This window comes from Brassica oleracea, chromosome C9 (assembly GCF_000695525.1).
Source record: "Brassica oleracea var. oleracea cultivar TO1000 chromosome C9, BOL, whole genome shotgun sequence".
Lineage (NCBI taxonomy): Eukaryota > Viridiplantae > Streptophyta > Magnoliopsida > Brassicales > Brassicaceae > Brassica > Brassica oleracea.
The window spans coordinates 15,978,427-15,990,517 of NC_027756.1; the positions used below are offsets into that span (position 1 = coordinate 15,978,427).

The window sequence follows — 12,091 nt, forward strand, 5'->3', positions numbered from 1 at the left end:
CCTCAAGCTTGAGTAATAGAATGGCCGTTCGACGTCAAAAAAAAAAAGACATAACATTTTGTTTTAGTGAAATATAAATAAGTCCAATATTTAAATGACAACTTCTTAAAAAATAAAAATTAAGAGTCTAATAGATTAGATACATGAAATTTTGATTTGTTAATCTGATATGCTATGAGTCGGTGATATAATGATATCGGTAAGTTTTAAAAGTGATTAATGACATTTAATTGTCAAAATTTTCATCATAATCATTAGGGATGTTATATTTAGTTTTAGTGAAATATTAATAAGTCCAAAATTTTAATAACAACTTATTAAGTAGATAAAAAGTATGACTATAAATTAATAGATTAAATTTGAATATTTTAAGATCCCTTTATTTACAATAAAAAGAACTATATGTATATTTACTTTTAAATTTTTGTTCTTGATTATAATTAATTTTTGAAGGATGATTGTTTTCACAGAATACATTACCCACCTAAAACAAAATTTATTTTTACCTCCGACTTATTTTTTTAAATCAAAAACTAAAAATAGTAAAGTAAACAAAATTCAAGTAAACAATCCACTACTAGGATAAGACATGCGCCTTCCAAATGGCGAATTTATATGAAAATTATTTAAGAAATGTCGTATGGAAAAATAAAATTTATATTCTTGATCGAATAAATATTTTTGCCCCTTAAATAATTTTTTAAATATTTTTTGTTAATTATATAATTGTTTACTGATGAGCTGCTCCCATTTTAAAAATATTTTATGTCAAAAAAATCATTTATCCCATAAGAACCTGACGTTTTGGCCGAAGAATCTCAGACCTACTATTTGGTTACAATGAAAATATGAGAACTCGGTTTTGTATCTTGATTTAGCAATTTAAAAGTTAATTATGGTTATGAAAAGTTTACGTTCATGTGTCAATCCTAAATATTTTCAATATTTTTCTCATTTTTGTGTTGCTTTTTTCATTTTGGTTATTGCTCGATATAAATATTGATTTTTGAGTTTATTCTCATTTCGTTATTTTTTTTGGCTTGAGATTTATAAAATGTTTAAGATTTAAAATTATCAAAGAAATACATACTTAGGTTAAGATTCACACCTTGAGGAGAATAAATATTTTATATTTATTACTTATTTTATGTTATTTACGAGGGAATAGTTTACGTGTATTTAGCGAGGAAATTTCTGAATCCACCAACTTCATAGGTGTTACACGTTTTTTTTGCCCACCTAAAATAATTATGTATTAAATAATTAAGAAATCAATTACTATTATGTAATAAATTGGCGTGCGCATATAAATCAAACAATTTCTTTTGTTTATTTGCAATCATTTTAGGGTAAATAAATCAAAACAATCAATCTTATCTATCGCATATGATATATAATTAAATTTAAATAATATTAAGATAGATATATAGTTAACTTTTAATATGGATATTTATTAAATGAAGTTTTTGCTCATATGATTTTCTGATTATTTGCATATTTGTGTAACAAAATTTTACACCAACGATTTTTTTTAATGTGGAATGTTTAGTGGTTTTAATTATTTATATAATTATTTAAAAAAACAATGAATATTTCAAAATTAAAATATTAACTTTTCAATATATGTTCAACGTAGATATCAAAATATAAGTATGTATTTTCATATGATGTATATAGTTTAATTTAAACGATATGAAACATATATCTATTAACATAAACACCTATTAAAATAAAATTATTTATTCATATGATTTTATAATCATTGTATCTTATTATAAAAAAAAATTTAAACCTTGATCACAAAAGTTTATGAGAGACTTTTAACAGTTTTAGTAATTTATAGTCGTTTTGAAAAATTCATAATACAACATATACAAAAAATCTAAATTTTTATTATATGATTAATTTAATTATGTAATTTATTTTTATAATAAATAATTAAACAAAAATGATAGAAAGTATACATATTGTTAGCAAATCTTTATTATTTAAAATCATTTATTGCAATATATATCTTAATCACATTAGGTAATTCCGTTGGTTTTATTTAAGGAAATAATTCAATTTGATAAATGAATGGTCCATAATGGACATACTATATAATTTAACATTTTCTAGCAATTTAATTTTGGACTAACAAAATTTCCAATTGATTCTCAAGCCGTCAAATAAGCAAAATTAACATTATAACTAGATTTCGATCCGCGCAACCGTGCAGATTTTTGTTTTCATTTATTTTTATATAAACATTTTATTTTCAATTCTAAATTGGTATATATTATAATATATATGTGTCTATCAATTTTTAAAACATAATAAGTTTACGATATTATTTTTTCATTGAATAGATTGTTTCAAACTTTCTTATGTATTTCTATCTTCTTCTATATATATATTTTTGGATTATTATTTCATTATTAAAATTGTAACTATATATATATAAATTAGTAAAATATTGTTTTATTGTCGTATTCAAAGATATTGTAACTTTTCATAAATTTAGAAAGTTTTTAGCTTCATAGATTTATATTATCGAGTAAATAATTAAACATTTAGTTTTTGTTGAATTTTTAAAATAAACTATATAGTTTAAAGTTTAAAATTTGTTTTCATTGGTTTAAGGTAGTAAAGATTAATCATTGTTAGATAATATGATTTTTGTTATTTAAAAAAAAATCTTTATAATTTTAAAAGTTAACATCGACAAATATTTAAATAATTAACATATGGAGGTATAGTATTACAACATTAAATTATATCTATTTAATTTATAATATCTATAAATTCAATGGATCATCTATTGTTTAAATCCAATTATTAATAGCCCAATAAAAATTTCTGATAGACCCAAAATTTAAATGATAAGATTAGAGATTAAATGTAACATGACTTTCTAGTAATATGTCCATTAAATTCATTTTAAAAAAAATCACACATGAATTAAAGTTGTGACTTCTGTTTTAATATATAAGATTACGTGACAACTCAACAAGACATTTTTTTTTAAAATTAATACAAACTAAAGGTTATAACTTTTTAAATATTTCTCTATTAATATATAGAGATTAAATAACATATCTAGTTATTTAACTTTTTGTTCATCTCATTTCTTGAACCGGTGAGCAACGTGTAGTCGTGTCGAAAATGCAAAGGGAGTTGTAGGGTAGTTATTGGTATTTGAATCGGAGCTCCTTCTTTTCAGGAATAAACAGAGGACGTTATACAATCAAATTCAGTTTCTCCCTTATTAAACGGATTCAGTATATTCCTACATTCTTGTTTATTAACCAACAACAACGTAAGCAGCACAAAAATATACAAAAACAAAAATTACAGAAGAAGAATGGGCAGTTTCATTGAAATTCTTTGTGCAATTTTCATGCCTCCTGTTGGCGTATTCCTCAGATTTGGTTGCGGGGTAATGTGTTTATGATATATATATATATATATATATATATATATATAACTTAGTATTTAAACAACAATCGTGAAGTAAGATTTGAATCTCTTTTTCTCTTCATCTTTTGCGTATTTTGTTTGCAGTTGGAGTTTTGGCTCTCTTTGCTCCTAACGTTCTTGGGTTTTGTACCTGGAATGGTATATGCCATATGGGTTCTTACCAAATAGAACAACCAAACAAAAACACTAAATCTATTTTTTTTTTCTTTTGGTTTCTTTTGAACAACGTATCTCAAGTTTTTCTTTTAATGTTGTGTTATGGACTCAGTTGTAATCTCTAGTCTCTCCGTTATTTAACAATCTTTTTGTCGCTATATTAGATAAGTAATTGAGATTCTAGTTCTCCTTTTGTTTGCGTGATCAGGCTTGAACCATAACCAAATGTGTAGGGACCTTGAAAGATTGAAGATGGTCAAATGCTAAATCGTTTACTTGTATCAATATTACGTCTAAAGAGTGATGAAACAAATATACACTAGGATCTAGAATATGTTTGAAGTTCTAGTAGAGAGACAATACATGGAGTAAATGGTACATGAGTCATTGATAAAACACAACGAACTTACGTAGATAAACTGGTGTACACAAACTTATGCGGTTTTTGCAATACCAATTTGAAGATTGCCTGAATCGAATACCGTGTGGTAAGCTCCCATAAAGACATCGCCAAGAATCCTGCATAGACCACCCTTGACCTCAAAACCTTTAAATAAATATGAAAATAAACTCTGTAAAAAAATTAAACTCGGCTTACCAAAGAGGACCAGTCGGTGGAGGCAAATCGTAAGCTGAAAACCCACTTATGCACGTCTCAGCATAGCCTACTCCAGTTTTGAGAATGTACTAAACCATATAATAGCAGCAAAAAATGTATGAAAACAGAACATTTTCAGGTAAAAGTATTATTAGAAGTTTTTTTTTAAAACCTGTTGAGGGGTGAGAGAGAAGGGGTTGCCTCCAATTGTGAATGTAACATTTGGCATGTTTTGGATGTTGTTGCAGTCGATGATTGACTCTCCTGCGGGACTAGGAAAGCTCTCACAAAGCTTGTTCAGGTCTTCAAACACTTTCTCTTTGGTTTCTTTCTGTTTCAGTCGTGTTTCAACCCAGACAACAGCCATCTCACAGACCTTACATAAAACTGATGATCCTTCTTGCTCAACCACCGATTTGACTCCCGTCCTGCACTCATCAAGATCTAAGTTTATACTGATATTGTGTTATATGGTTTTGCTGCTTTGAAGAGATTGTTCACATACTGTTTTCCAAAAACACAGAGACCGATCTCTTTACACACAAGACTAGGTAGTACCTGCACGTTAGGATCAAGATCTTTCCTGATTTACAAGAATGTAATATATGATGGCAAAAACTGACAGTGTTTTTTACCTTTGAGACTAACAGATCCCATATCATCTCTCCATATTCAGAAACCACTATTTTACACTCCGCACTAACAACTCCCGTAGCACCAATGCCATGGTTGATTTGCGTGATTACCGTCTAAAACGAAAGCATCAATAATCAATATTAACTAGAAACATTCTTTTTTAGAATTGCAAGACCTGAAAAGGTTAAAGGATAGTTTTTTTTTTTTACAGTTGGTCCAGCTAGTAATGAAGTTCCTGAGTCCATGATTGCATCACATCCTTGCTCGCAGAAACCTACACAATAAAAGTTTTGGATTTCGTGACCAACATATGCCTAACATTCAGACCATATAGTATTATTTACCAGTTGAGTTATCTCCGACAAAGATATCTCCCATGTTAAACTGAAAGAAGAGTTAAAAAAAACTTGAGCCAAAGTCATCAAGAGAGAGTATATATGGGTCCAAGTAACGTCTTCTCACCTGCCAATAGCCTTTTCTAGTGACAGGGACATACGTGTGGTTGCCTTTAAAGTGCGCAGGATCAACACCACCAAACACAATCTCACCTCCTGTTTCAGCATCCGCATCACGGTTTAGCCAGAATGAGAAAACTTTCTCCTTCACTAGTTCTTGACCCACCATGTTGTCCCAAACTGGCACAGCATTTCCCTCTGAAATCTCCTGAAACCCTAACCCGAATAGTCCATCGAACTTTGCTAGGAGAAAAGAGAGACTCCCTTCATGTGTAGCTTCAATAAACTCCTAATATTATAAGAAAGTTTTTAGTGTGATTACATTGCAAACCAAATAGGTTTTAGGAGAGGAAAGACAAATAATCCAGACCTGATCTTTAACTACAAGACCACCAACTTTCACATTGTCTTGACTAAAGAATCCAGAGATGGATCCCGAACCATATGTTATAGTACACGGCTTTCCTGTTACTCAAAATGTGATTCAATGATACCAAGAGATTGGTTTATTTATTAACACTAGACTATAGACAATGTAAGTACCGTTCTTTGTGTATGTTTTGGATTTGCTAGACTTGTACTTGTGATGGACCCAGCAAGCCAGCTGAAGAGCACAACATACAAATACTAGACAAGATAAGACAAAAAGAGACGGTTCCAAACAAACACAAACAAATTCTAGATTTTGTATAACTCACGTCTAGAAGTTTGCAATGTATAGATGGAACCCAGAGGTTGGAACTTCCGGTATCGAATATGACTTCGAATTCTTGAGAAGGTGTTCCGATTCCAATAACTCCATAGTATTGAGCGTCTAGGTAGTTCTTAAGAATAACCTGATTTTCTTGAGTAGAATCACCTCCAAGAGTAGGGTAATATGTGAGTCCTCCTTGTGAATGTTTCAGCTTTCTGATCACTCGACCGGTTCTAATATCATCGAGCTCGAGCCGTCTTTTCTTCAGACCGACACGGAACAGACCACTGGAGGTTATGGGATGTAGAAAGGTTGCTAAGAGACAGAAACAGATGGCTTGACGGATAAGCATCATGTCCTGTCACATGTATCGTCATTAAAGTAAAGATAAAACATTATAGCTTCTTTTTTAATTAAATCTCAAACAGAGGAAAATAATTCTAGTTTTCTTTTGGGATTTCAGTGATAAATTAAAGTAACTAAAGTTAATCAGTTACTGAAGCAAGTTAATTGTTAATTCTTACTCTTATTAACGTTAAACCCACTTGATTGTTCACTGACTGAAACTCGATTATTTTCCAGGAAGAAGTAATCTACACAAAAAAAAAAAAAAAAAAAAAAAAAACATGTTTAACAAAGTCATCTGTATAAAGGTGGAAACACCAAAACTTTAGAGAGAGAAATTTAGTTAATGATGGAGCAGCAACAAACCTAAGTGGATTGAGGGTGAAGATCAAGAAGGTCTGTACTTTTTGTGAGTGGAAGAGATTTTCTTTCTCCTCCGTTATCTCGTTTATGCGTGTAGATATTTATTTTCTCCAGTGAAAGTGACAATGACACATTCGTTTTTAGTTGACTTTGGAGGTACATAGAGAGAGTTTTTTAGTCATTGAAAATAAAAAAAGAAATTTAAATCTCCTCAACCCATGTTTGATATTTTATTTTTATAATAAATTAATATCATTATTGTAAAAAAACAAATTTGGGCGTACTTGTAAAGTTAGATGTAAAATGAGAATTAAAAAAAAAAAAAAACTTTTGGTAAAATGTTAAATTATAAAATTTATTTGATATAAAATACACGATGTCTCTCTCCCCTCTCAGAAGTCCCTCATAATCTGAATTTGCCTATTTGCTACGAACCTCTGCTGGCCATAACCTACTCCACATCTGTGCATCTCCGGTGAGCTCCTCTGTTCTCACTTTTCTCCTTCCGAATCTTCCTTCTTATCAATTGCGGCGATTATGCTTAATTAATCAACTTGGACGATTTCATTGTGCGGGAATACAATCGTCCTGTAGCTCCCTGGTTTAGTGGAATCAAGAATCAGATCTTCTGTTCTGTTCTGACATGCGTAGATTAAATATGTTCTGAAGTCGTCCTTAAACTGTTCGATAAAATGTCTCACCGAACATCTTTGTCAGAAAACCAAGGTTTGATGGGGGTTTTGTTGTTGTTACAGAGAGAAATGGCGTTGAGGCAGATGTTAGGATGGTCAGAAGGCGATCTGATGAGATCAGATGCAAAGCCATGTTCAAGGCTCATGAGACAAACTGCTGCTATTTTCACTGTTGGTGGAGCTCTTGGTTTCTGGGTTCTCTGCAGACTTCACTATGGTATCAAAGTTTCTCTTCTTTCTTATAAACTTCATATTTCTTATTTGCGCCATGGTGATTCTTGGGGATAGTTTTTGTTTTTTGCGGAATTTATGATTCAAATGATTGGATAGTTGAGTGACAAAACCTAAGATACAATGGTAAGAGAAGAAAATGTTGACCCCTCCATTTCATGGCTGTTGCTTATGTGGAATGTGCAGGTCCGAGGGTTACAGTGCCAAAAAGTCTGCGATGGGCTGGGTGTGGAGCTGTGTCCATGAGTGCATCTACGGCAACACTTGTCCGTCTCCTGAGCCCTGAATGTGAACCCCAAAACATTGCTGCATACGACCAACCCAAAGCTCCTCAAGCTTCACTCCCTTAAACCATCAGTTTCTGACTTTATCTCTTATGTGTATGTACCTCAGATTTTGTACATGTTTTTTTTTGCAGTACACAGAGTTTAGCTATCTATTCCTAAATACTACTATGTCTTTTAGTGCTTCTTATTTGGATTTTGTTCCTATTTCTTTAGGAGCGTTCAAAATGAGCTACGGGGTTCAGCTTAGCTCATTATGAATTCAAGTACTTTATGATTCAGCTCAGCTGATTTATTAGATTAAATAACTCAACTTAAACTTGGACTAATTTCATCATAGGCTAAATGAATTAGCTCACGATTTAGTATTGGAATACACTTAAAAAGTTTTGCAACAGAGTACAAATGTGTGTGTGTGTGTGTTTTTTTTGAATGAATGTTAAATTGTATTCATCAAAAGCTCTGTTTTCCATCAAGTGCAACTACTGGTTGTTTTAAAAAACTTATAATCATCTATGGCACTGAACCAAAGTCGAAGAATTCCCTCATGAGTCATGTTGCTTCACGTGACAGTTGACAAGCAGAATGAGACCTGGACGTTCTTGTCGATGATCTTGAGCAGAGAGGGTGGTAGGTAAAGGAGGTTCACCGTGATTACGACGATTTCTTTCCTTCCAAACAGAGTGGATATAAATCTGAAATGCATAACAAGCGAGAAACATGCAGTGGCTGTCCAGGTCGTTCTTTTTTTTTTTTTTTTTTTAAATAAGGCTTTCATAGTGAAGATTAAAGTTTAGAACATGCACATATACAAAGAGAAAATGGAAAGGAGGGAAGATGTAAACCACAAAGAGATAACGATACACCACGGTGGAAACGATGGTTCTGCTCTTTCCACAACTCGTAAATAGTCGCGTGCCAAAGCTGCAAACTAATAAGGGAAGATATTTATCTTGAAATGCGACAGGGAATCAATTGATCATTTCCCACAGTAAGAGAACATTACACAGATAAATTCTTTCCATTGCTCAACCAATCCTGCCTCACCAGTGATATGCAGTGGGCGACCCACGGACATCCGATATAAGAGTCGTATTTGTAAGTTTTGGGAGTTTGTATTTGTTCGTTTTGAGTGTTCTGCATAGAATGGAAAGCTTAAGATGGAGGGAGTTGACATACTCCAATCTTGCTTGATAGCTCTAAAAAACGAGGTCAGGACAATGGCTTAGTGAATGCGTTGGCGAGCTGCTCGTGAGTAGATACATGAGATAATCATAAAGTACCCAAGTTTACATTGTCGCGGATGAAGTGATAATCCAAAACAAGATGCTTTATTCGGGAGTGAAACACATGATTATCACAGAGATACGTCGCCCCCATGTTATCACAATATACTACTGTGTATGTGGCAAAGTGACACTGAGCTTAGTGAGTATTAGAAAGATTTATAACCTATGGTTATAATCCATTTCTTTTAGTTCAGGAATATTTTTCGAACTTTCTTGATATAGTAATCTTTTTCACCACGATCAACAATTTTGAATGACCATAGTATAAGCTACATTGTCTACATATATATACTAATTCAAGAAAAGTAAAAGCTTCGTTATAGAAAAAGGTGATCAAGTATCAGATAAAAATCAAGGACTATTGTGCCACCAGTTCACATAGTCCCAGCAAGAGTAATTTCTTAGCATATTATCTACATTAAAACACGAAAAATATAGTACAAAAGGAATATGTAAAATGTAAATAAAATTCAATTTGAAGATTGCTGCATGTGCCTATCAGTTTTCAATGTTCTCTTAAGGGTAGTCGAAATTCTCTGCCATTTTCTTGCATGAACTTATCTTTTCATTTTAACTAATATAATCAGTCATGCTATCCTAAATATCATTTCTACCATTTTACTTAACTTGGACATATAAATTGATTTTAATTTGTACTCAATTGGAATAAAAAACAATATCTAGCAAAAATTAATAATGTTTGGAAATATGTAGAGTTTGGAGGTTTAGATGATAAATTTTGGACTATTGATACATTCATGTTGGTAAAATAAAAATTTAAAATATCCTTCAAACTCGTCTACTTCTCCCAAAAAAGTCAACAATAATGATAGAGAGTATTATGTAGATTAATCTATAAAGAACAATGTTTCAGTTAATCATTAAAGTGGATGTGCCAGAGTGGTTATCAGGCATGACTAGAAATCATGTGGGTTTTGCCCGTGCAGGTACGAATCCTGCTGTTCACTCTTTTGAGAAACTGGGGTTTTAGAAAATACGACTATTTTGTAATTTTGTTTCTAATGATAGTTTAATTTTTACACAGATAAATTAGGAAATGTTACAAAACAGTTCAAGATACAAATAATTAACAAACTTTTTTGTGTGTTTTCCTATTATACTCGAAAAAGGATTAGGCAAACAAGCATGTCCTTATCTAATCTACCTTATTACAATGCCGACTTAAGCTCAGTTGGTAGAGCGGAGGGCTGTATTTTAAGCAGAAATTACTTGACTATTTTTCTTTTATAGTTAATTTTCAACGTAGTTTAATAATATTACACATATGTACAATCTAATAATGTATATACTGTAATAGGAGTTTATAAAAAAATTAGGTTTCTTTCAGAAAATAGGGTGAACTGATTTAAAAAAAATTATAACTTTCTTTTATAAATAAACAATGTTTATAACAAATTATAAATATTTATAACCTGTGGTTATTATCCTTTTCATTTAGTTAAGGAAAATTTCTCGAACTTTCTAAATTTAGTAATTTTTTTCTCCAAGATCAACAATTTTGAATGAACATAGTATAAGCTACATTGTCTATGTATATATAAAAATCCAAGAAAATAAAAAGCTTCTTTATAGAAAAATGATTCTCGAGTGTCAGATAAAAATCGAGGACTATTGTACCGCCACTTCAAATAGTCCCCGCAAGATTTTGTGAATTAGTTCATCTAATTGTTTGCTACTGCTACAATGGACTGGGCAATGTTTATTATATTATGGCTTTCTTTTTTATTTTGCTAAGCATAAACTATATAATTATTTAAATGAGCAAACAATATGGACATTATTGTGTATTAATAATCTATATGTAGAATGAACATATGTATGAAGTGTTGTATACATTTGACCTTAGCTCAGTTGGTAGAGCGGAGAACTGTAGTAGTTGCAGAATATCCTTAGGTCACTGGTTCGAATCCGGTAGGTCGGAAATGTTTTAGTCAAGAATTTTTCATTTTGATTTTGACGTTATGTGTCAGAAAACTGAATTGTGTAATTATACCATAAATTGAATGCTGTATATCCGCAATAAGAGTATATCAAAAAATATTCAGAAAATAGGTTGGACGGATTTAAAAATAATTGGAAATTTATTTCAAAATTAAACAATGTTTGTAAAAAATAGAGAGATTTATAACCTGTGGATAAGGAAAATTTATAAAAACTTCTTGATTTAGTAAATTATTTCTCCAAGATCAACAATTTTGAATGAACATAGTATAAGCTACATTGTCTATGTATATATAAATATTCAAAAAAATAAAAAGCTTCTTTATGGAAAGATGATTATCGAGTGTCAGATAAAAATCGAGGTCTATTGTACCACCAGTTTAAATAGTCCCGCAAGATTTTGTGAATTAGTTCATCTAATTGTTTGCTACTGCTATAATGGACTGGGCAATATATATTATATTATGGCTTTCTTTTTAATTTTGCTAAGCATAAACTATATAATTATTTAAATGAGCAAACAATATGGACCTTATTGTGTATCAATAATCTATATGTAGAATGAACATATGTATGAAGTGTTGTATACATTTGACCTTAGTTCAGTTGGTAGAGCGGAGAACTGTAGTAGTTGCAGAATATCCTTAGGTCACTGGTTCGAATCCGGTAGGTCGGAAATGTTTTAGTCAAGAATTTTTCATTTTGATTTTGACGTTATGTGTCAGAAAACTGAATTGTGTAATTATACCATAAATTGAACGTTATGCAGCTAAATTTCATAGTTCTGGTGTCTTATTTTTTTCAATACTGAATGTGCTAAACTGAACATTAAAAAGTAATTTCTAAGATTTAGCCCATTATCTATATTCAAACACGAAAACTAAAGTACAAAATGAATATGTAAAATGTAAATAAAATTCAATTTGG

General features: G+C 31.0%; 3 protein-coding genes across 7 annotated transcripts; 2 read left to right on the forward strand and 1 right to left on the reverse strand.

Annotated features, from left to right (window-relative positions):
• Window positions 1-3,258: 3,258 nt before the first annotated feature.
• LOC106319227 (UPF0057 membrane protein At1g57550) lies at window positions 3,259-3,775 on the forward strand. The gene is made up of 2 exons (XM_013757499.1): window positions 3,259-3,418; window positions 3,544-3,775. The coding sequence occupies exons 1-2, from the start codon at window positions 3,344-3,346 to the stop codon at window positions 3,625-3,627; spliced, it is 159 nt and encodes a 52-aa protein (XP_013612953.1). The 5' UTR covers window positions 3,259-3,343; the 3' UTR covers window positions 3,628-3,775.
• Window positions 3,776-3,868: 93 nt separating this feature from the next.
• Window positions 3,869-6,819, reverse strand: LOC106319225 (aspartic proteinase oryzasin-1-like). Of its 2 annotated transcripts, XM_013757497.1 has the most exons (13): window positions 6,710-6,819; window positions 6,523-6,591; window positions 6,003-6,356; window positions 5,848-5,908; window positions 5,675-5,769; window positions 5,312-5,593; window positions 5,194-5,233; window positions 5,059-5,123; window positions 4,849-4,962; window positions 4,719-4,771; window positions 4,386-4,641; window positions 4,214-4,302; window positions 3,869-4,134 (listed from the first exon to the last, which is right to left on the reverse strand). In XM_013757497.1, exons 3-13 carry the CDS (start codon window positions 6,351-6,353, stop codon window positions 4,050-4,052), a joined length of 1,491 nt encoding a protein of 496 aa, XP_013612951.1. In that variant the 5' UTR covers window positions 6,354-6,356; window positions 6,523-6,591; window positions 6,710-6,819; the 3' UTR covers window positions 3,869-4,049. The 2 variants fall into 2 exon arrangements, with proteins under 2 accessions (XP_013612951.1, XP_013612952.1); XM_013757498.1 differs by lacking the exon at window positions 6,523-6,591 and having other exon boundaries at window positions 6,710-6,813.
• Window positions 6,820-7,069: 250 nt separating this feature from the next.
• Window positions 7,070-9,209, forward strand: LOC106313897. Of its 4 annotated transcripts, none has more exons than XR_001264516.1 (5): window positions 7,070-7,181; window positions 7,462-7,615; window positions 7,816-8,009; window positions 8,487-9,011; window positions 9,111-9,209. XR_001264516.1 is itself a non-coding variant. In XM_013751826.1 (4 exons), exons 2-3 carry the CDS (start codon window positions 7,468-7,470, stop codon window positions 7,977-7,979), a joined length of 312 nt encoding a protein of 103 aa, XP_013607280.1. In that variant the 5' UTR covers window positions 7,070-7,181; window positions 7,462-7,467; the 3' UTR covers window positions 7,980-8,009; window positions 8,487-9,209. The 4 variants fall into 4 exon arrangements, 2 of the variants coding, with proteins under 2 accessions (XP_013607280.1, XP_013607281.1); XR_001264517.1 differs by having other exon boundaries at window positions 8,487-8,795; window positions 8,881-9,209; XM_013751826.1 differs by having other exon boundaries at window positions 8,487-9,209.
• Window positions 9,210-12,091: the final 2,882 nt, after the last annotated feature.

Coding starts and splice junctions, on each gene's coding strand:
- LOC106313897 (XM_013751826.1), top strand. CDS start 7,468: ATGGCGTTGAGGCAGATGTTAGGATGGTCAGAAGGCGATCTGATGAGA. Junction 7,616..7,815: donor TCTCTGCAGACTTCACTATG/GTATCAAAGTTT, acceptor TGGAATGTGCAG/GTCCGAGGGTTACAGTGCCA.
- LOC106319225 (XM_013757497.1), bottom strand. CDS start 6,353: ATGATGCTTATCCGTCAAGCCATCTGTTTCTGTCTCTTAGCAACCTTT. Junction 5,234..5,311: donor CTAGAAAAGGCTATTGGCAG/GTGAGAAGACGT, acceptor CTCTTCTTTCAG/TTTAACATGGGAGATATCTT. Junction 4,772..4,848: donor GGGATCTGTTAGTCTCAAAG/GTAAAAAACACT, acceptor CCTAACGTGCAG/GTACTACCTAGTCTTGTGTG.
- LOC106319227 (XM_013757499.1), top strand. CDS start 3,344: ATGGGCAGTTTCATTGAAATTCTTTGTGCAATTTTCATGCCTCCTGTT. Junction 3,419..3,543: donor TCCTCAGATTTGGTTGCGGG/GTAATGTGTTTA, acceptor TTTTGTTTGCAG/TTGGAGTTTTGGCTCTCTTT.